We start from the raw sequence: 22,322 nt of genomic DNA on the forward strand, positions 1-22,322 counted from the left end.
GCCATCGCCTACCTCCGGAGAGAGAGACACGCAAAATCCACCAATCACAGTAATGCTAGGCGCTCCCTTCGCCGGTCTAACAGGTTAAAATCCACCGCGACTCGTTCCTCCGCAGCAACAGTTTCTGTGGTTGACTAACACTCGGCAGCCTCACTAAGATGGACGGCTGGACGCGCCACCGTGCCGGTCGGGACAGGGTAGACTGATATCGACTGAGTGTTCAAATAGCTGGTGCCATTGCACTGGCAGGAGAAGAGATACAGGTTCTGGTCGTCGATCGACTTAATTCGCAACAGCTAGCAGCCGACGAGATGGAATCAGGGGCGCTTCTCCTGGGCGTGTTTCTCGCGCTGCTCTGCGTAGGTGTCGTGCGCGCGGCGGACACGGTCGCCGTCGGCCGGCCGCTCACCCTTGGCCAGACGCTCGTCTCTCCCGGCCGCAAGTTCGCCATGGGATTCTTCCAGCCTGGTGAGTCCACGATGCATATCTGCATGACATTGCTCGACCGTGTATGTTCAGTGTGATGTGATACTTATCGCTATGTCCCTTTTATTTTCTGCCAGACGGAGGAGCCGCCGGAAGCTGGTACATGGGAATCTGGTACCACAACATCGCCGTTCAGACGCCGGTTTGGGTGGCCAACCGCGACACGCCGGTCTCCGATCCATCCTCGTCACGTCTCGCCATCACGCCCGATGGCAACCTCGCTCTATTTGACGGCACCGGCTCGATCGCTTGGTCCACGAGTGCCAACACCAGCGGCATAGCAAACGCTACCGACACGGTCGCCGTCCTTCTCGACACGGGCAACCTGGTGTTATCGCCAGCGTCCAACGCCTCCGCGGTGCTGTGGCAGAGCTTCGACCACGTCGGCGACACGTGGCTCCCCGGCGGGAAGCTCAGGCGCGACAAGCGCACCGGCGAAATACAGGGGATGTTCTCGTGGAGGGCGCGCGGCGACCCCGCGCCGGGGATGTACGATCTCCAGCTCGACCCGTCCGGGGCGCCGCAGTACGTGCTGATGGCCAACGGCACCCGAGAATACTGGCTTACTGGCAACTGGACGGGCAAGTTCTTCACCGGCGCCCCGGAGGTCGCAGCGTCGAGCGGCAGCTCCGGCTACAGCTTCGAGTTCGTGGACAACGACGAGGAGAGCTACTTCACGTACAACTTCGCCGTCAACACGACGGTGTACCGGTTCGTGATGGACGTGTCGGGGCAGGTGAAGGGGTGGTTCTGGGTGGAGGCCACGCAGGGGTGGAACCTGGTGTACGCCGAGCCCAAGGCACGGTGCGCCGTGCCCCGCGGCTGCGGCGCGTTCGGCGTCTGCAGCGCCGGCGCTGCCACGGCGTGCGACTGTGCCCGGGGCTTCCGCCCGCGGAATCCAGCCAACTGGGGTTCCGGCGACTACATCGACGGCTGCGTGCGTGACGCCCAGCTGCAGTGCGCCAAGAACAGCAGCGGCAGCGTCGGCACTGCTACCGGCTTGAAGAAGGAAGACCAGGACAAGTTCCTCCGCATGGATGGCATGAGGTTCCCGGATGACGGTCGAGTAGTGGGCGCGGCGAGCACCGGCGACTGCCAGAGCGCGTGCCTTGGGGACTGCACGTGCTCCGCTTACGCGTACAACACCAGCTGCTTCCTGTGGCATGGCGACCTGCAAACTTTGCAGGCCGGTATCGGCGATGACCAGGCCGGCGCGGGAAGCCTCTACCTCCGGCTGGCCGCGTCGGAGATCCCAGGCGCGAGAAGCCACAAGTGGCGGAACATCAAGATCGCCGCCGGTGCACTCGGCATCGCCTGCTTCGTGGTCGCCGCCTCCATTCTTCTAGTTCATACGACAAGGAAGAGAAGAATAGCGAGAGTCAACGGTCTCGCCGTCGGCGATGGCTGTGTGAGCTACAAGTACAGTGACCTGCAGTACCTGACCAAGAACTTCACTGACAAGATCGGTGCCGGCGCCTTCGGGTCGGTGTTCAAGGGTCAGTTCTCCGACAGCACCGTGGTGGCCGTCAAGAAGCTGGAGGGGCTCCGGCAAGGCGAGAAGCAGTTCCGCGCGGAGGTGAGCACGCTGGGCACCATCCAGCACGTCAACCTGATCCGCATGCTCGGGTTCTGCTCCGACGGCGGCGCCGACCGGAAGCTGCTGGTGTACGAGTACATGCCCAACGGCTCGCTCGACCGCCACCTGTTCCGCAAGACCTTCTACGTCCTGAGCTGGCAGGTGCGGTACCAGGTTGGGATCGGCGTCGCCAAGGGGCTCGCCTACCTTCACGAGAGGTGCCGGGACTGCATCATCCACTGCGACGTGAAGCCGGAGAACATCCTCCTCGACGCCGCCTTCGCGCCCAAGGTGGCGGACTTCGGGCTCGCCAAGCTCGTCGGCCGGGACTTCAGCCGGGTGATCACCACCATGCGGGGGACCATCGGGTACCTGGCGCCTGAGTGGATCAGTGGCGAGGCGATCACGGCCAAGGCCGACGTGTTCAGCTACGGGATGATGCTCTTTGAGATCGTGTCCGGGAGGAGGAACTTCGAGCAAGGGGAGAGGCGGTTCGTGGCGTCGTCGTCGGCATGCGCGACAGGCGCGGAGGAGCAAGCTACGACGACGACGGCGTTCTTCCCGTTGCTGGTCGCGCGGAGGCTGGCGGAGGAGGGGGACATGATGGCGCTGTTGGATCCCGAGCTGGAAGGGGACGCCAGCGCCGACGAGATGAGGAGGTTGTGCAAGATCGCCTGCTGGTGCATCCAGCGCGACGTCGACGCTCGGCCGACGATGGCGGAGGTGGTGCAGGTGCTAGAGGGGTTGACGGACATCGAGATGCCACCGGTGCCACAATACCTTGAAGTGCTAGCGGGACAAGCGATACAAGAGTCGGTCTACCGTAGCACGGAGCAGCGTTAAGCTCTTTTCCGCTCATGGTTGGTAATCGTCTGCGTCTGCAACTTTGTTAAACTACTGCAAAAAAAAAAAGGAAAAACATCTGTCCCATGTACGGAACATCCCGTCCCGTGCATGTATGCACCATTAATTTCTATGTGGTTGCTTTGAGATTTGTATTTGTAGATAATCTTTTGCAGGCATATAGTACTCTCTCTTTTTGTTTAGTACATGGATTTAATTTTTAGTGCTAGGATTTGAAAGAGACATATCTATTGAAATATATATCAAATTGGCAAATTTATTTAAACCTGTGAAATTATTTCGATGATATGTAAATAAGCCTAAATACGGTTCTTTTCGATAAAATTTAAAATTTAATTTTTGAAACACAATTAAACATAATGATAAACAATAAAACTTGATTGTTTCAAAGTAAAGTTTCACCATCATTTTTCATCAAGTTTTAGAAGTTAAATTTCAAAAACTATCAAAATATATTTAATATTAGCTTTTTTTTCTAGCTCTCTTCACTAGAAACCAAAATATTCAAACGATTTTCAGATTGAACTTGTGGTTTCAAAGTTATTGAATTTTAAAGTTTACAACTAATGTGTGCAACGAGACAGAAATAAAGTGACACATATATGAAAATTGTGAGAGAGAAAGGATGGGTATGTGCATGAAAAAATGCCGCTCTCTTAAAAGATTACATTTTTTCTGCCGATCTAGAGAGCTTTCTTGATTAACAAGGATAAACATTTCTTTTGAAAAATATGCCACCGAAAATATGCATACATCTTTATTCAGATTTTATTCAGCAAAGATCTGTAAAAAAAGGCGCCACTCAACACCTATACTACCAAAAGCATATATTAAAGAACCCAAAGCCACCACTCAACACCTACAAACTCGAAAATAAGTGAAGAACATGTTGTCAGGGCCTTATGCCTTAAAACACCACAATGCCCCACCAGCTAATTACTAAAGGAACCACCGAGTCACTTTATGGTAAAAGAGGATCACATGTCCCTTGTAACAGACCCTCAGCAAGGACCTCGTGCAGTCGCTTTAGAAGCCGTCAATACCATCAACCACTAGATCATCTGCGGGACAAAGACACGCATATCCCTTGTCATCCATTTGTCGACGTCATCATGGTGCCACACAACGCATCCACCTTTGCGTGAGTCCATCATACCCCTTCCGTCACTGAGGCCCTACTGCACAACATCGTCAAGACTCACTGTTATCGACCTGTCAGATGCACACCACTCCACCTCTTGCCTCTACCATCTAGCTGCTCCTCCAAAAACGATGCCCCCAAGAGATAGAGAGACGCTGAAAGTGCCGCCATCTCTCGATCAAGGATACCCAGATCTAAAGTTATCCCCTGGAGCAACACAAGTGAGTAGACATTGGGTATAGTTGTAAGGGTACATTGCCCCTTGATGATCGCAGATTGCACACCGTTGGGGAACCCCAAGATGAAGGTATGATGAGCACAGCAGCAAGTTTTCCCTCAGTAAGAAACCAAGGTTTAATCGAATAGTAGGAGAAAGACGTGACTTCTGAAGGTGTTGCTAGCTGACTATTGGCAGGGCGCACTACCGGCGTCAGCAACAACGTGGAACCTACACACAACACAAGCAAAATACTTTGCCCCAACTTACATTGAGGTTGCCAATCTCACCGTTTGCTGAACACAAAGGATTAGATGTATCGAGTGGAAAGAAATGTTTGCAGTAATTAAAGAGAACAGTGCATGCGGAAAGTAAACATAACAGGATTGCAATAGATGAATTTATTAGTGTAAAGGAAAGGACCGGGGTCCACAGTTTACTAGAGGTGTCTTTCCATAATATAAATAACATGTTGGGTGAACAAATTACAGCTGGGCAATTGACAGAATACCGACCATACATGACAAGATGATTACTATGAGATTCGTTTGGGCATTACAACATAATACATAGACCGTAATCCAACTGCGTCTATGACTAATAATCCACCATAGTCTAAGGATGAACTACTCACACATCACTTCGGAGGCGGGCATGGCGATTTAGATGCCTCCGGCGATGACTTCCTCCTCCGGCGGGATGCCGGGAAGAGCTTCAGAACCCTCCAGAGCTATGGTCAGCAATGGCGGCCGGGACATAACTTTTCGTGGATGGAGGCTTGGGTGTTTAGGTTTTTCCCGAGATCGTGAATAAATAGGCGGAATGGCGAGGTCGGTGAAGCCTTGGGGGGCCCACACCACCCCTTGGCGCGGGCCACACCCTAGCCGCGCCTTGGGGTGGTCTAGCCGCCCTGTGGCCCCTCCTCGTCCCCCCTCTGGACTCTGTCTTCGTTACAGTAAAATATTGACTTTGGCTTTTGTTTGGTCCAATTCCGAGATATTTTTTGTATAACTTTTCTGAAATACAAAACAACAGAAAACAGAGAACTAGCATTATGGCATGTTGTTAATAGGTTAGTGCCGGAAAATGTATAAAAGTGCAACGAAGTACGAGGAAAACATATATAAATTAGTGTAAAACAAGCATGGAGCATCAAGTATTATAGATACGTTGAGACGTATCAACCCTATGTGTGTTTTTGGTAGTTAATGCCAATCCATATGGGCTACTATTTCATTGATTTCATATGAAAGAACATTTCATATGTAATTTTTGTAGTCCATGTGTTGTATTCAAGTGTGGATGCCGTGAAGTTAAAGATATACTTTGAGTATTAGCATCAAGATTATCGATTTTAAAAGAAGAATATGATATGATCAAGATCTTGAGAGTCTGATTCCGAGAGAAGATTCAAGATATGGATCTATGCTGATGATGAGGGTTAACCTCGGAAATATCCATGGATATGGACTTTGAGTTTGTTTCAGGTTTACTCAGTCTAGTTCGCAGTTCCTCCAAGAGATCATGCTTGTGATATGCTCCACACTAACTTCATGTTCTTTGAGTCTGTCGGTGATATGTTTCCAATCACAAAACCCATCATGCGCCAAAGAACTCTTGCAGTTTATATGATTGAACAACTTACATGAAAAACAGAACACTTTGTCAACAATTCTTGAATAAACTAGCTACCTTGGGTCACGTACCTCTCCATTGCACATTTGTCTAGATTAATGCGGATATGAAAAATGTATCATCTTAGCATTTGAAGGAAAAGTAATATTCTCTTCTCTGATAGGACCCTTCTCCAATAACATCTCCCTTTTTTTGTTACCAAGTGTATCCCAATTTGTCGGGTCATAAATATCCACACTAACTGGAATTGGTTCATCATCAATACTAGCAGAATTTATCATGATGATCACTCACATTGTCACTATCCGCGTTAACGTGAACGTCGTCCTCTGTACCGACATCGTCCTCTACATCAACATTATTATGTTCCCCCGCAACAACTAGCGTCAACTCATCTGTATTGCTCGAAGTGCTCGTGTTGCTCTTAAAAAATTTAAACATAGACTCTCTCTGTGATTCTATTAACTTTTTTCTTCTTGTCTCCTTTTCTTTTCATAGCACCGGATTCAGGCACCATAATCAGTTAACCTCGCTGCTACAAATAAGAACAACAATAATTAATCAAAATTCAGAACGTGAATTAGAGCATATAGTAGAATTCCAAGAGAACTGGAGCGGGCGTTCTTATCTTCTATCTTAATCTATTACGCATATTGCATGATTGCATGATTGAGGATGGCCGTACTGGGACTGCGACTACGACGACAAGCGTCCGGCGGACCAGCAGGCAGCACCGCAACATGCAGGAGGGAAGTAGTCAGCAGATCGCCCCGCGGTCATGATCAGTGAGAGCGAGGGCAGGTCCCAGGCGGTCTGGGCGATGGCCACGAACTGCGAGAGGGCAGAGAATCGGGGCGTTGGGTGAAATGGCGATGTTTCACGTAACTCACGTTTTGTACTAGATGAAACGGAACCGTATTTCAGGCGTTGACTCAAGTCATGGCCGGCTGGATTGGAAACCAATAGTAGAAAAAAAAAGATCCAACTATAGGCCCAAGCCCATCTAAAATTGTTTTTTTTTCTACAATGTATAGTAAACCTATATAGAAAATCCAGGCTCCTAATTTTTCATCTCAAGATTTCTAAGAACCAACCCGTTCCATGCATGGACGACATAAGTTTCCTGTTGACTGCTTTTTTATATGATTGCTTTTTGTAAACCACTCGAAATTCCTTACGTATTGGTACTTCATTGATTGTTGCGCAACCGATAGCCCGTGAGATGATGGACGAAGCTTCCAAACTTATGGGTAATCCATACAAAAACTTTTCTCTCTTTGTAATCGTCCATGATGCAATATTTGTTCGTCTCAACTCCTTTTGCTTTATTGTAGTTGCCTTGAAGAAATCTGAAAAGTGTGCCGATGAACTGGAAGCCAAACTCAAGGACGCTGAAGAGGCACTGGAGGATGCCCGGACCAAGGCCATTTTCGAGGAGAAAAGATGGGAAGAGGAGAAGTCGAAGATGGAAACCCACAAAGCGGACATTCGCCAAAGACTAGATACTCCAAAAGACTCCTTCATAAATAAGTTTGAATATTCCCTCGTTGATATTCCGTCGAGTTTTCCATTATTGTCCTTCATCTTTATCTGCTTCTCTTTTCGCTATAGTAGAGTGAACCGGGCATTCCTTGGACCTGAATGAGGATCAGCGGGTGGATCCGCTGCTGAACTCTCTGACTACGTTGGAGGCGAACATTGTGTAGGTTCGCAATCTGCTCTGGTCGCTCCGATCTTTTCGGTGATTCTTCGATAATCTTTTCCCCAAGAAAAAGGAACCCGACTTTCTCGACCTTGTAAAAAGCCTCTATTTTAAATGTTTGTATATCCTCGATGTATGTTATATCTTTTTACTATTATTTTAGATATCCATGTATATTTGTTGAATAGGATTTAAGCACATCTGTTCACGGGTACCCGAAGAAGAAGAATTCACGGGGGCAAGTACTTGCCTTCAATACCCGTGCTTCATGAGCATATTATTACCGCATATTGTTCTGTGCAAAATTAACATCCATATAATGCACAATTGCATCGTCATCATGCAGACAAATATACACACTTAATATATATACATCTACATTATTACAGAGATGTTCAAATTTAGAGTTTACACAACTTATCGTGTACATACACGACTACAGAGATATTATTACACACAACTGAACATATACTTTAGTAGTTTTGTTCATAAGTAGACGGTTATAAAGATATACACCAAACATACATGCATCATGTCTTCTACTAGGTACCAAGCAACTTACGTCTCTGGTAGCTCACCATTACTTTCCCTTGTGGTTCTAGAGCAAACTTGCCCCGCTCAGCCTTTGGGAACGGAGATACCAGTTGGAGCTCAAAGTTCCTAAGTAAATGGCTCAATATTACTTTAATTTGCATGTAAGAATAGGCCTCACCAGGACAAGCATGCCTTCCACCAGAAAATGATGTGTATGAGAACTTGCCTCCAACTTTGTCCTCCTCTCTTCCAGGACCAAACCGTTCTGGATCATATACCTCAGGGTCGTTATAAATGGAAGGAATATTGTTGTTTAACATTATAGGGCTCACAAGGGTATGTCCTGCTGGGATGGTGTATTCATTGCCTTCTTTTGGATTGAAGTGCTTATGTGTCTTACGAACTAATACTGGTGTTGCAGGGTGCAACCGTAGTGCCTCTTTAATACATCAATGCAGGGCAGTCATCTCTAGTAAAACATTATAGTCAATCTCGCCACCAAATTTTCCAATGATTTGCTTTTGCTCCTCGATGACAACCTCCAAGCACTTTGCATTGTCAAGTAAGCAAGCTCCAGTCCAGGCACTAGTGTGGGAGCTCGTGTGCTTTCCAGCAAATACCAAGGCAATTATTAGCCCGGTAATCTCTTCTTCTGTTGTGGAGCACCCGTCTTTATACTTGGAATCTATTAATTTTTGTAGTGTATCCTCCCCGACTTTGCCAAAGCTCCTACGTGACCTCAAAGTTTTAGAGAGTATTTCTTTGAGCTTGATACGTGCACTGTCGCGTCGGCGATTAGCCGGGATTGGGATATGAGGGAATACGAGATATATTGACTAAGTTAAGACCATTTTCAACCTCACGAAACAATGTGTAGAACTCATCGAGCATCTTCTCACGGATCTCCTTTCCGAGTAGGCACCGACCAGAGATCAACATTAGTACTTGGCTGAGTTCATGTTTTAGGTCTATCATGCCATGTTGACCCCATTTTGCAAAATACTCCTAGGAAAACATAAACACATGATCACATCGTAAGTTAACTGCAGACCAAAAAGTGAGTATGACTTTTGCTACGAGTATATACCTCCACTTCTTGTAGCATTGGCTTAACGTGGCCCCTCAGCTTGGATGGATTAAGTGCATCGATAATGAATCGATTCTGTTCACTTCTTTTGTGGAGGTGTCAACGCCAAAGCCAACCTCTTGGCCAAACATTGGCACAGTGAATTCATAAAAATTACCTTGGCTAATCTTTGAAGCTGGCCCTTGAAAGAAATGAGCTGACGCCTCTGGACCAATCAAGAAGGTTATCTTTGATCCAAAGAAATTTATTGTGAACACACTTCCAAACTTTGTATATAGATTATGGATCGTAGCTTGAATACCCTTTGTCAAAACCGTAAGTAAAACTCCCACGAGAGCAATGCCATTAACAACCGGGGGAAATTGTTTTGTGCTCATTGGGACAAAGGTGATTCTTCTTCTTATGATGTTGGTGAGTACTGCAGTGATGAAAAAAATAGCTGCGGCAACCCAAAGGTCGCTAATTTCGAAGTCCATGTTGGGGTTTGCCATGATGCCACCAACAAAATTGCTAATACTAGTAGGATTTTCACTGCAAGAATATCAAGATGAGTTAGATCAGATATACATATGTTGTCTTCTGTTAAGACTAAGTTACATTGCATATTTAATGTGCTTATTATACTCCCAAAAAAGGTGATTATAATAGAGTTGGATGAACAAAGTAGTTGAAATGGTTAAAACTTTAGCACAATATAATTATAATAATTTAAAGAACAATTCACATTTTATCAACTATATTGATATGTAGTCATATGGAAAATCGATGTCAAACAGTCACAAAGGTTCACCGATGTTACAAGATAACAGTCAAAAGAGAAAACAGGAAAATAAACAATACGTTGTGTGCATAGTGGAGCTGGTTATACCCCAAACCCACATGGGATAAAATGCTTGTTTTACGTCCCGTGTCTCACAATACGGGTTATTGTTTCCATAGGGTTCAATGCACATGTCGATGGCAAGCTGATACATCCAAAGCATATCTACTTGTTTGATGACTTTCCTTTCTATCTTGTCTAAATGAATTCATATCGTAAGACACGATGTTGTTTTCAACCCAAATCATCCAATGTATTTTAATGTGGAGGAAATCATTTCCACAAATTAGAGGAGTTATGACACTGAGCTTCGGGACATAAGGAGGGCAACCACGACAGAGAGGTTGTGCGATTATGTGTGTCGCTAGGCGCACTACCTGATGCTTTGGATCCATGTGGCTCCTCCGACGGCACTTTTCGGACTTACTATTCCTTCCAATGAGAACCCTATGAGAATTATCCACGTATCCATGACCTAAGAGTTACGGCCACCGCATATACTCGTTCCATAGGGAAATCGGATCCATGTATTCATTGCCGGATAGGGCTAGCTCGTCTCCTCTATATTCGACACCACTCCATCCTCCGTTGCTAGCTATGATCATGTTTTCCAACATGTGAGTAATTCTTGGTAGGAACATGTGATGGATAGAAATAGGATAGTCACAATTATGTCTTGTTGGTTAGATCACGGCTGGTTGTTTTATTATAATTTTTGAATTATTTTATGCAAAGTTCGCTCTCAATTTGTTGTTTACCTGAACCATATATGTTATAACGGTGTTTTTGTGTTATGATGATAACTGCTTGCCGTATCACCTGACATAGTTCCAAACTGGCAACCCAGAGAGTAACAGACCAGGATATCATTGGGGAAGACTATGGTTTGAGGATCACAGTATACATTAAGTTTCAATGCATTTCTCTGGTAGTATAGAAAGGAATATCTTAGTTATCATCTATTTTATAGTATAGTTGTAGACTTGTCGTGACAGGCAGGTTTAGAACAATAGGCATTGGACCTCGTTGTAGGACAACCTGGTTACTTATGAAACACATGCCTATATTACTACGAGAGCATGAACTTTATTAGCATTAGCAAACATGTACATGCAGTACTGCTTCCGTTCGAAGATTACAAGGCCGACGCGTATATCTAGGTAATTAATTTAATCAACATAATATGAATTATACAAAACAAAATTTATAACATTAGAAAGCCCATCTAAAATCGTTCGGGGAGTCCGAACGAGAGAAAAGAGGAGACGGGCCCGCTCTGTCGGCGAGAAAACACACGAACCCCACCACTTTTTCGCCGCAAATCCCCCACCCCTCTCGTAGCCCTCTCGCCGCCGGCACCACCCCTCGCCAATCCGCCGGCTGGTTTCCTATATTCCGTTGTCCCTCCTCCCACTAGCCTATATTCCGCCATCTCTCCTCCCGTCTTCCTATATTCCGCCATCGGGCAACTCCTCGCGTCGACCACGCCCGACAGGTGTTCGTCCATTTTCCTGGGCGCATTTGGACTCGGATGAGGAGGAGGAGCAGGTGTTCGCTGAGATTTTTGAGGAAGAGATGGCAGCCACCGCCCAAGACGAGGAATACATGTTAATCCTAGCTTGCTTGTCAGGCATGTACGCGGAGAAAGCCATTGGTCGACGTGGTGGGTCGGCACCATGTCACCGGAAGTGCAAGCCGAGGCAGCGAATGGAGGGCTACTGCATGCTCTACGCCGACTACTTCGCCGATAATCCATTGCACGGTGAGGATGTTTTTAAGCGTCGTTTCAGGATGATCCGGAAACGCTTCCTAAAAATTGTGTATGCCCTTCGACACTACGACTCCTACTTCGGATGCAAGTTGGATTGCACCGGCATGGCAGGGTTTTACGCCCTTCAAAAGTGCATGTGGCTATGTGGATGCTTACATATGGAGCTCATGTTGATGCTGCCGATGACTATCTTCGGATGGCGGAGTCCACCACCCTTGATTGTTTCTACTGGTTCTGTAGGGCGGTGATAGAAGTGTCTGGGGACATCTACTTGAGATTTCGGGGATTCTTGGAAGCATTGAGTGCATGCAATGGAAATGGAAGAACTATCTGTTTGCCTGACTGGGAATGTACATCGGCCATAAAAAAAGGCTGCACTATGATACTTGAGGCAGTGGCTACCCATGATCTCTGGATTTGGCATTCCTTCTTTGCTAAGCCGGGATCCAACAACGACATCAACATCTTGCAGTGCTCGCCGATCTTCTCCATGCTTGTTGAGGGTCATGCTCCCCCGATTGACTTTGTGATCAATGGCCGGTACTGCTACAACAAGGGATACTATCTTGCAGACTGTATCTATCCAAAGTGGGCAACATTTGTAAAGACTATCTCAAACCCCATCCCTCCGAAGGAGGCGGGGGTTTTCAAGGAACAAGAAGGTTGCCGAAAGGACGTCGAGCGTGCATTTGGTGTCCTGCAGCAGAGATTTGCTGTAGTCCAGTTCCCCGCTATGACTTGGTCCAAAGATCAGATGTGGGAGATGATGAACTATTGTGTGTGCTTACACAACATGATTATTGAGAATGAGCGAAAGTATCCAGTTCCTCTGAGCGAGCAAGCTGCACCATATGACAGAGAGGATCCTCTTGCACAGCCTAATCACCAGATGCCGACATCGTGGGCTTCGTTCATCGCTTTGCGTCAGAAGATTCGAGACTCCACAATGCATCAATAGCTACAGGATGATCTGGTGGAGTACATATGGAGGCTTCGAGGCAACACCAACTAGTTTTCATTTGATTTGTTTCAAAACTTGTTAAATCATTTGCTTGTTTTGTTGAACTGTAACGTTTATTTGTAAAAATAGACCAAATATTAGCCAACATTTGTCAAATACGCCGAACTGTGAGTTTATTTGTGAAAATAAAGCTAAATAGGCCGATCGTCGGCCGCCTAGCTGTTCGTCCAATCCGGCGGTAATTCACCCTGGAATTAGCCGTGGCGAGCGTCAACGGCTGGAGGTGCTCTAACAGACCAGTATATCATTGGGGAAGACTATGGTTCGAGGATCACACATGTTCATTCAGTGTCAACGCATTGCTCTGGCAGTATAAAAAGTACTACCTTAGTTATCATTTATTTTATTGCATAGTTGTGGACTGGAGGTGACATGCGGGTTTAGGACAATAGGAACTGGACCTCGTTGTAGGACAACCCGGTTACATATGAAACACATGCCTATATTACTAAGAGCGCATGAACCTTATTAGCATTAACAAACATGTATGCAATATATATGATGAATCGGTCCGTGTAACGTCCAAAATGTCCACTTTGCGCCTGCTCTTTTCAGTATTGTTTGCTCTAATTTACTGCCAAATTTCCGATTAACGCCGAGCAATTACTGCTTTACTTATTTTCTATACTTATCAGGTGTTACTAGTAAATCACATGAAATTATTTTAAGAATAGTGTGGTTGGCAGTGTCGTCTCATCTTACAAATATTATTTGGCTCCAATCTTGAGAAATATGAATTATAAATGAATACTACCTAACACTACATCGATCTCCTACACTTTTAGGTACAATATGCATCTGTGGTGACCTCGACAATTTGGAAGTTCTGCTACACTAGTCTTCTTTCTTAGCGCCGTGGGTGTGTATTTATGTGGTGGACTGGTGGTATCATATTTATGTTGTTCTCGGTTTAGCATATACTCCATCCATCCGAAAATGTAAGAAGCTATTGGGGTTTTTTGTTTTCATTATTCATATTTGATTATGGTTTATACTTATGATACATCTGCAAGGAGATGATTAAATATGGGGGAAAAAGTAGTTTGTAAGACAAATACAATGGTATCATTTACCTAACACATAAAATTAAGTATATATTTGTGGTTAAAGTATTGGATTAAAGACAGTGGAAGTCAACTATTCCTACATTTCGCGATGGAAGGAGTACATCACAAAAAAAACATATTATATAGAATGTTTATATAGCCAAATATACATTTTGATCAATGGAGGATGTCTACGGAAAATATTCGAATCAGCAGTGGATTTCGATGCTGTACAGGAACATGCGCCGATACCAGATACACTATAGCTATCTAGCTAGGCGGCTTAAAAGAGAAAATCAAATGCCAGAAAAATTAATAAATAACAGGGGCATGCCTTCACCTACTTCACGTAGTTCAGCACCATATGCGTCATGGAGTGGAACGTGTGCATCCAAGAGGGTTTGCAGTCGACCAAGTGTTTTCTGCATCTGCAAGCTCTCGCAGGAAGGTGTCACATTTATAGTGTGGTAGTGAAGCAAGAGCAACAGCGTGAGTACTGTTGCAACATAAATACTCCGTATAACTTAATGGCATGTACGGTGAGGCTAGCTTCGACTTCGCATTCCAACTGCGGCAAGAGTACAACGATTAGCTGCTGAGTCTTTGCGTGTGGGCGGCCTACTGGACTAGGACACCAGGGTCTAGGCCGGCTGCCACCCGATTGGACGATTCGGGTCTTGTTGTGGCTGTCCTAATCGAGAGGAATGGCAAAATTGACTCTTTCTCTCTTTTCTTCTCATTAATGAGGACGTGGAAAGGTAGACACGAGATGTAAATTAAGCGGCCCGAGGCAAAAAAAAAAAAAAACACCAAAACTGGCTGCTTTGCTTCTTTTGGGGCTGACACAAAAAAAATTTTGAGATTCATCAAAATTGAGAAATCAAATGAGATCCATCTTCTAAGCACCTTTGTACAGGAGGTAAGGTGTCGTTGCCTAATCGACGGTACCTCGGAGGAGGGATCCTCACGAGGGGGAGAAGAAGTAGGGGCCATAGGGCGGAGTGCACACGGGACGGTGGTACGCGAGTTACCCAGCTTCGGAACACCTGCACGATGACAGGGCCTACCGCCGCATGTCCGGAATTATCCGGGCGCTTTCGCGTTGTTACAATGAGTTGTGGTTGTGCCTCTAGGGCTCCCGGGATCCGGCTTATAAAGGCGCACGGATCTAGGGTTTACATGGAGAGTCCTAGCCGGATTACAGATAGCCTAACTACGGTACAATATCTTGCCGTGCACGTCACGGATCCGCCTTCCATATACGTCGTACCTGGATCCGGGTCCCTCATGGGCCTCCATGGATCCGGGTTACTCCTATGTCGGTACGGATCCGGCTTACTGATCCTGGGCTGGACTTCTTCCTTCATGATCAACAGGAATCGGGCCGCCCGATGGGCCACATGCCTCATCACCGTCCGTGGGCCACCCGGGCTTGCCGGATCTAGGCACTGTCGATGGTACACCCATGAAGTATACCCACAACAATAGCCCCCAGAGTTCTCCGAGTTTCGCCTGCAGTTTCCGCCATGCTTGTTCCTTAGGTTTCCGGCATCGTCGGCAACGCGAAGAAACTTGAAGAGCTCCAACTTTGCATTTTCTTCCTTTTTCCAACTTACAGCCGGAAAATGCTCTCATCCTGCGGGACTTCATCCATCGACATTCCAAAGAATATTTCCGGGTTACTCCCTGCTCGCGAACAAGAGCCAACTTATCTTTACGCAGTTACCCGGAATCTTAAAAGACTCAAACGGTTCCGCCAATTCTGGCGCCATTTTTGCACGATTCGCGCGGTAACTTATCTCTAGCCATTTTTACTGCTAGGGTTTGGGACACGTGTCACGCATCCAACGGCGCGACGCTTGCGTTCCGACCACAGGATGCGGAACACGAATCTTATCCCCTCAGCCTATAAATATCAGCCGTCGACCCCTTCACCTCTCATTCACCCCCTTCTCACCTCTTTGCCGAGCGCCGCCCGTGAGCTCCTCCTCCGCCGTGCCGGAACCCGCCGGAAAGTCGCCGGAGCATCACCGGAGCGAACCCGCCACCGTGGTGTTCTTCGTGTTCATAACTCCGGCGAGCCACCGCAACTCCGACCACCGCACGCCATTACGGTAAACCTTCGAGCTTCACTTTCGTGCCGTAGTTGGTAGGGATGAACTTGGGGAAGACGATGTGGGATCCGACTAAAGAAAACTTCCGCCAAACTTTTTTCTCCAGATGTCATCAACAACGCCGCCTCCGACCTCGGAACCGATAATGGCGACGCCAATTTCCTCCGCCCCTCCTCCCTTCGCCCCAGTCAGGCCGGATCCTTCAAAGGATTCCGGCAAGGAAGCCGAGGGGACCTCCGCTCACCCGGAGAAAACCTCCGAGGCGGGCCGGACGGAGCAAGCAGGCGGAAGAGGCTGCCAAGAAATCAAAAGCTCGTAAGCGCGACTCGAAGCTAAGGGAAAATGGTGGCCCCGTACCACCACCGAAACGGAACCGAAGAACCTCGAGGCGGAGGGTTTCTCGCAACCCGGAAGCCGGAGGTCGGGCTCCACTTGAACCAGCTCCGGCTCCAAAAGATGACGAGATGGTGTTGACGAAGGCACTGGTGGAGCGCGGATTCTCATTTCCGCCTTCAGATTTTTTCCGGGAGATTCTGAAGACATATGGGCTCCAACCTCACAATATATCTCCGAACAGTGTGCTCGCCATTAGCAACCACGTCGCTCTCTGCGAAGGCCACCTCCGGGTAACTCCAGAACTTCCTCTGTTCCAATATTTCTTTACTGTCAAGAAAGAGAAGATCCGCCAATGAAACTCCGGCATGGACACAGTGCCCCCACCTCTCCGACTCGCCTCAGCTAAACCGCGCAGTTAGGCGGATCTGCAAGCTCACGGAGGAGGGGCTCACGGGGAAGGATTTAACCCTCTCCTGGTTTACCAAGCGGATCCAGCCGCTCCAACACAGGGACCGCCTGATGTTTGAATACACAGGGCGCGATGATCCGATGCGCGCCACCAAAGACAATCTCTCCGCCGACGCCATCGACAAGAGGATCCGGGTCCTCATCAAAGTCCCACGTGAACTCCATGTTCACGTGTGCAACAAAGACATCCACACGAATGGATCCGGAACCGCGGTACGCCGTCTGGACTTAGTTTATTGTTTTTCTTCAAACTTTGTCTAAGTGTTTATCTTTGCATTAGCTCGAGGCGCTTGACGAAAATGAACTCGGAAATCTCCTCCGAGTCCCATCTACCGGTAACCCGGATCCAGAAGCCGCATCGGAGGCGGAAGCTCCTGAAGGCAGCCGCCCTGCGAAGAGGAAGAGGCCAGCCCCTTCCAGCCCCCAAGCGAAACGCCCCCGCGAAGCGCTCAGCATTGCGGCTACTCGGAAAGCGGAGGCGGAAAAGAAGCGCCTCTCGCTGATTAACACCAGCAACAAAGGGCAACCTGCCATCCAGCATTTCTTCAAGCCTTCCGGGTAAGCGTTTACTTCCGAGATCCAAGTTCTGGTTTTTTCGCTCAAACTCGTACTTATACTTTTATGTTTTTCCTAAAGTTCCGGAAGCCAGCCTCCCAAGGCCCCAAGGGTCATCAAGAAGAAAGCCAAACCATCTCCGGCTTCTTTCCCTATCACTCCTGAGGTGGAAGTTCCGCCTAAGGCTTCATCTGTCAGCAAGCCGGATCCGAAGGACATCATTGACCTTGATGACCTTCCTGAAGACCCTGCCCACCATGGCGACTCCGCCCGTGGGACCTCCACACCCATTCCTCCACCAGGATCAACCAAGTTCCGCTTTTGCGGGACCTACCGATGAAGAGCAAGAGCAAAAGGTCAAGCTCCTCCAGGTTACCAATGCGACCCGAGTCAACCTCGAGCCAACTCCGTCCCTCCAAAACTTACCCTCGCACGCCGTCACGCGGAGGTTTCCGCGATGCTAAACAAGGTATGGGGAAGCCGGACGAGGAGACGCGAGAGCTCGCGGAACCGGAGGACGGCTCGAAGGAATTTTTCGCCAAGCACAAGGAAGTGCGGCAGGTAATACTAGCCCCCAAGCATTGGGTGATATAGTTCCGTGTAACGTGTATTATCCGATGCTTTCCCAGAATGTACTTTAGACGTAAATTTAAAATTTTTATATCTCAAACTAAATTCCTCGCTAGCCCCCAAGATTTTAAATATCCGGCTAACTCCCTGCTGCTTCACAGACCACACGGAAATTGCACGAAGATTTGCGCATCCATGTGCTTGAGCAGATCACGGAGATTGAGGGGCTGCGCCGTAACGCGGAAAACAGCCAAAAGGCTATCCAGACTGCCGGAGACCCGCCCGAAAGGTACGAGATCCGGGTCTTTCTCTTTTTGTGTTGTCATAGTTCATGATGCATAATATGTGCAACTTGTCTGCCTTCAGAAGAATCTGCTAAGCGCTCCTCGCTTGATGAGCTTTCCGCCAAGGTCAAGGTGCTTGAGGCGGAGAACGAGTCCCTCAGGAACTTCATGAAAGAGTCCTCAAGCAAAGAGACTGAGGCGAGGAGGGAGCTCTCCGAGAAGCATACCCGCGAGCGGGCGGAGCTGATTGACAAGCTGGAGAAAAGCCAAGGCCGCGTGATCTCCACAATTGCTAAGAATAAAGCTCTGGAAGCGGAGGCGGAAACCATTGACAAACTTATCTTCCGTAAGCATTTTTCCGCGTCGTTGCTCCAACCACTTTGTATGTTTTCTCTGACGGAACTGAACCTTTTTCTTCCACAGCAAGCCTTGGCTTTGAGTGGACAAAAGATTCAAACCTGACGAGGACGGAGGCATACGAGGAAGCGCGGATCTCAATTGATGCGCTCGTTTGAAGCCTCGTCGCGGAATCGCCACGGCTCCGTCGCTAAAGAAGGCCAAAACCACGCGTCATTGATACGATGACCAATCTTATGCGACAAGTGCCGGAGTTCATCAAGGACCGGCAGAAGTCTTCGCGCGCGGAGCCGCCTCCTTGGTCCCGGCCACCCGCAAGGCTTTCTTCCCTCACTCAACCTCGGCGCAAGTTGCACGCGAGCCCCCGAGAGTTCCGACATGAGCGCCCTCCTCGCGGAAACTGAAGGCTATGAAGAGCTGTTTGTCAGGCGAGTGGATCACTCGTTCTGGTACAACAAGCACAACCTGCCCGAAGGTTTTTCCGATGCAGAGGAGGAAGCAAGCGAGCCAGAGTTTTATGGGGAAGGATCCGGGTCCAGCAGCGAGCATTCCGGAGGAAACTCTGGAAACGACTCTGAAGCCGGATCTGGTGACAGCGACGACGGCTCCAGCTACCAGCAATCTGAAGAGGGGGACTCCGAGTAGAGTTCCTGTTTGAAACAATGAAACAAGTTGCATCATTTTGGCCCCAGCGAGGGTTTGTAATAAGACTTTAAATTTTTAAGTAGCTAGGAACGAAACGATTATGCATGGGGCGGAAACACTTATCCTGCTATCCGTTTAATGTTATGTGCATGTTTCGTTTTATGTCGGAAAGAAAGTGCTGATTTTGTTATTTTCCGGCTTGCCCGCTTGACCTTCCACGAGCCGGAAAACCTTAGCCGGAAATGCTCGCCAGCAGCGACGAAGCCCAATGGCAATCCGTCAATAACCGCGGAAACAAGCCCCCAGGCGTCGGTGCCGGAAGTCGCTACTAGGAATCCACGAGTTCGCAACAGATAACAACTTAATCAGAAAACTTAAGCTTACGTCCTAAAGGACGGTTTTAGAAATCACAACTTTTATACACGCCTAGGCGGAAAACATCCAGCTCTGCGGTTTTAGTCGGAAAAAACATACACGATCTAAAATGAACAAGTAAAGGGGGTAAAAGACTCAAAGAGTGAACCATAAGCTTTATTTCATTGATCATGTATAACTATTACGTAGTTTGTAACTCGGAAAGAGTATGCTAAGTGTAGAAAGGACGTAGCTGTGCGATATTCCAAGGGCGATCTGTTTCATCGTAGATGTCATCCGGATCCTCACGCTTGCGTTTCCGGCGCCGCTTAGCGGGTCTATCCCTCGGCTCGCGGAAATCAACAAGGTAGTACGACCCGTTATGAAGCACTTTGCTAACGACGAAGGGTCCTTCCCATGGAGATTGCAACTTATGGTCTTTCACCCGTCGAAGGCGGAGGACCGGGTCTCCTGCCATGAAGGAGCGATTCCGTACTCGACGACTGTGATAACGTCGGAGCTTTTGCTGGTAGATGGCGGAGCGCTGGTCAGCTAGGTTCCGAGCTTCTTCGATCAGGTCCACAGATAGCTGTCTGGCCTCGTCAGCTGTTTCTTCATTATAAGCGGAAACTCGCGGTGAATCGTGGATGATGTCGGAGGGAATCACAGCTTCGGATCCGTATACCAGGAAGAAAGGGGTAAACCCCGTTGACCTGTTAGGGGTAGTTCGCAAACTCCACAAGACAGCGTCTAGTTCGTCGGCCCAAGCTCCAGCTGCTCGTCGCAGCGGTTCTTCAAGGCGTGGCTTGATTCCTGATAATATTAGACCGTTAGCTCTTTCAACTTGACCATTGGATTGTGGGTGAGCCACGGATGCAAGGTCCAATCGAATCCCCATTGTCTCACAATAATCCTTCAATTCTCCCCGAGCGAAGTTTGTGCCATTATCCGTGATTATGCTCGTGTGGGATGCCGAATCTCATCACGAGGCTGCAGACAAATTTTAGTGCCGTAGCACCGTCGGCTTTCCTCACTGGCTTGGCCTCGATCCACTTGCTGAACTTGTCAACAGCGACCAGGAGGTATTCACAACCACCAGGAGATGATCTTTTTAACTTACCAACCATATCGAGCCCCCAGACCGCAAATGGCCAGGTGATAGGTATGGTCTTCAGCTCTTGGGCTGGAGCGTTTGGTTGAGTAGCGTAGTACTGACAACCTCGGCAGGTCTTGACTATCTTGTCAGCATCTTCTTTAGCTGTGAGCCAATAAAAAACTAGCCGAAAAGCTTTTGCAACGAGTGACCTGGGAGCGGCATGGTGCCCGCAGTCCCCTGCATGGATCTCTCTGAGGATTTCAATGCCATCTTGATTGGAGACGCATTTGAGAAATACCCCTGTTGCGCTTCGTTTGTAGAGCTGTCCATCAACAATTGTGTAGGATCGTGCTCGTCTGATGATCTGGCGCGCGAGGACCTCGTCCTCCGGCAACTTCTGATCGATGAGGTAGTCCAGGAAAGGCCGTGTCCAAGCCGGAATGGTAGCCAATACCTCTTTAGCCGGAGACACTGCCACTTCTGGGTTTTCCGGGTTAGCGCCCTTCACCGAGGGTATCCGGAGATGCTCTAGGAAAATTCCAGGCGGAATTGGCTTTCTGCCGGATCCGAGCTTGGATAGCATATCTGCCGCTGCGTTATCATCTCTCCTGACGTACTTGACTTCGTATCCGAGGAAGCTTTTGGCGATCTCATCAACTTCGTCTCTGTAGGCCGCCATGACGGAATTTCTGGCGTTCCAGGTTCCGGCTACTTGCTGTGCCACCAGGTCGGAATCTCCGCAACAAATGATGTGCTTGATCCCTATTTCCTTAGCGATGCGCAATCCGTGTAGTAGAGCCTCGTATTCCGCCATGTTATTTGTAGCTTCGAAGTGGATCTGCGAACGTACCGCAGTTCTTCTCCGGTAGGGGACTTCGAGGTGACTCCGGCTCCCGAGCCTTGATGCTGCTTGGATCCGTCGAAGTGCATGACCCATGTTTTCGGTTCCGGCTCCGGACTTGCATCCGGAGCTTCTGTCCAATCTGCAACGAAATCTGCCAAGACCTGGGATTTTACCGCAGTCCTTGGCTTGTAAGCGATGTCGAAGGCGGATAATTCAATGCCCCATTTAGCTGTGCGTCCTGTTGCGTCAGCGTTGTTGAGAATTGTTGACAGCGGAGCCTTGCTCACGACTGTTACTGGATGCTCTTGGAAGTAGTGTCTCAGCTTCCGGCTGCCTAGGAAAACTCCATAAGCTAGCTTCTGAAAGTGAGGGTATCTTTGCTTTGACTCCGTCAGCACCTCGCTTATGTAGTAGACAGGTCTTTGGACGTCATATTCATGACCTTCTTCCTTTCGCTCCACCACGATGACGAGGCCGATGACTTTGTTGGTAGCTGCCAGATAAAGGAGCATTGGCTCTGACTCTGCTGGGGCTGCCAGGATAGGTGGGGAGGTAAGTATTTCCTTCAACCCTCGAAGTGTTGCGTCAGCTGCGTCGTCCCAGACAAATTTGTCTGTTTTCTTCAACAACTTGTATAGAGGTAGCGCCTTCTCGCCAAGACAGCTAACAAACCTACTGATTGCTGCAACACAACCAGTTAGTCGTTGCACATCTTTGAGACAAGTTGGCCGTTTGATACACAAGATTTCCTTGATCTTTTCCGGGTTAACCTCAATGCCTCTGTGAGAGACTATGAAGC

The 22,322-nt window shown here is 48.2% G+C and overlaps 1 protein-coding gene and 1 pseudogene across 1 annotated transcript; one reads left to right on the forward strand and one right to left on the reverse strand.

Annotated features, from left to right (window-relative positions):
- Positions 1-934: 934 nt before the first annotated feature.
- On the forward strand, positions 935-2,937 carry LOC124650200 (G-type lectin S-receptor-like serine/threonine-protein kinase At2g19130). Its single transcript, XM_047189754.1, has one exon. It carries the CDS (start codon positions 935-937, stop codon positions 2,903-2,905), a length of 1,971 nt encoding a protein of 656 aa, XP_047045710.1. The 3' UTR covers positions 2,906-2,937.
- Positions 2,938-8,163: 5,226 nt separating this feature from the next.
- Positions 8,164-9,619, reverse strand: LOC124647869 (annotated as a pseudogene).
- Positions 9,620-22,322: the final 12,703 nt, after the last annotated feature.

This window comes from Lolium rigidum, chromosome 4 (genome assembly GCF_022539505.1).
Source record: "Lolium rigidum isolate FL_2022 chromosome 4, APGP_CSIRO_Lrig_0.1, whole genome shotgun sequence".
Classification (NCBI taxonomy): Eukaryota; Viridiplantae; Streptophyta; class Magnoliopsida; order Poales; family Poaceae; genus Lolium; species Lolium rigidum.

Coding starts and splice junctions, on each gene's coding strand:
- LOC124650200 (XM_047189754.1), top strand. CDS start 935: ATGTTCTCGTGGAGGGCGCGCGGCGACCCCGCGCCGGGGATGTACGAT.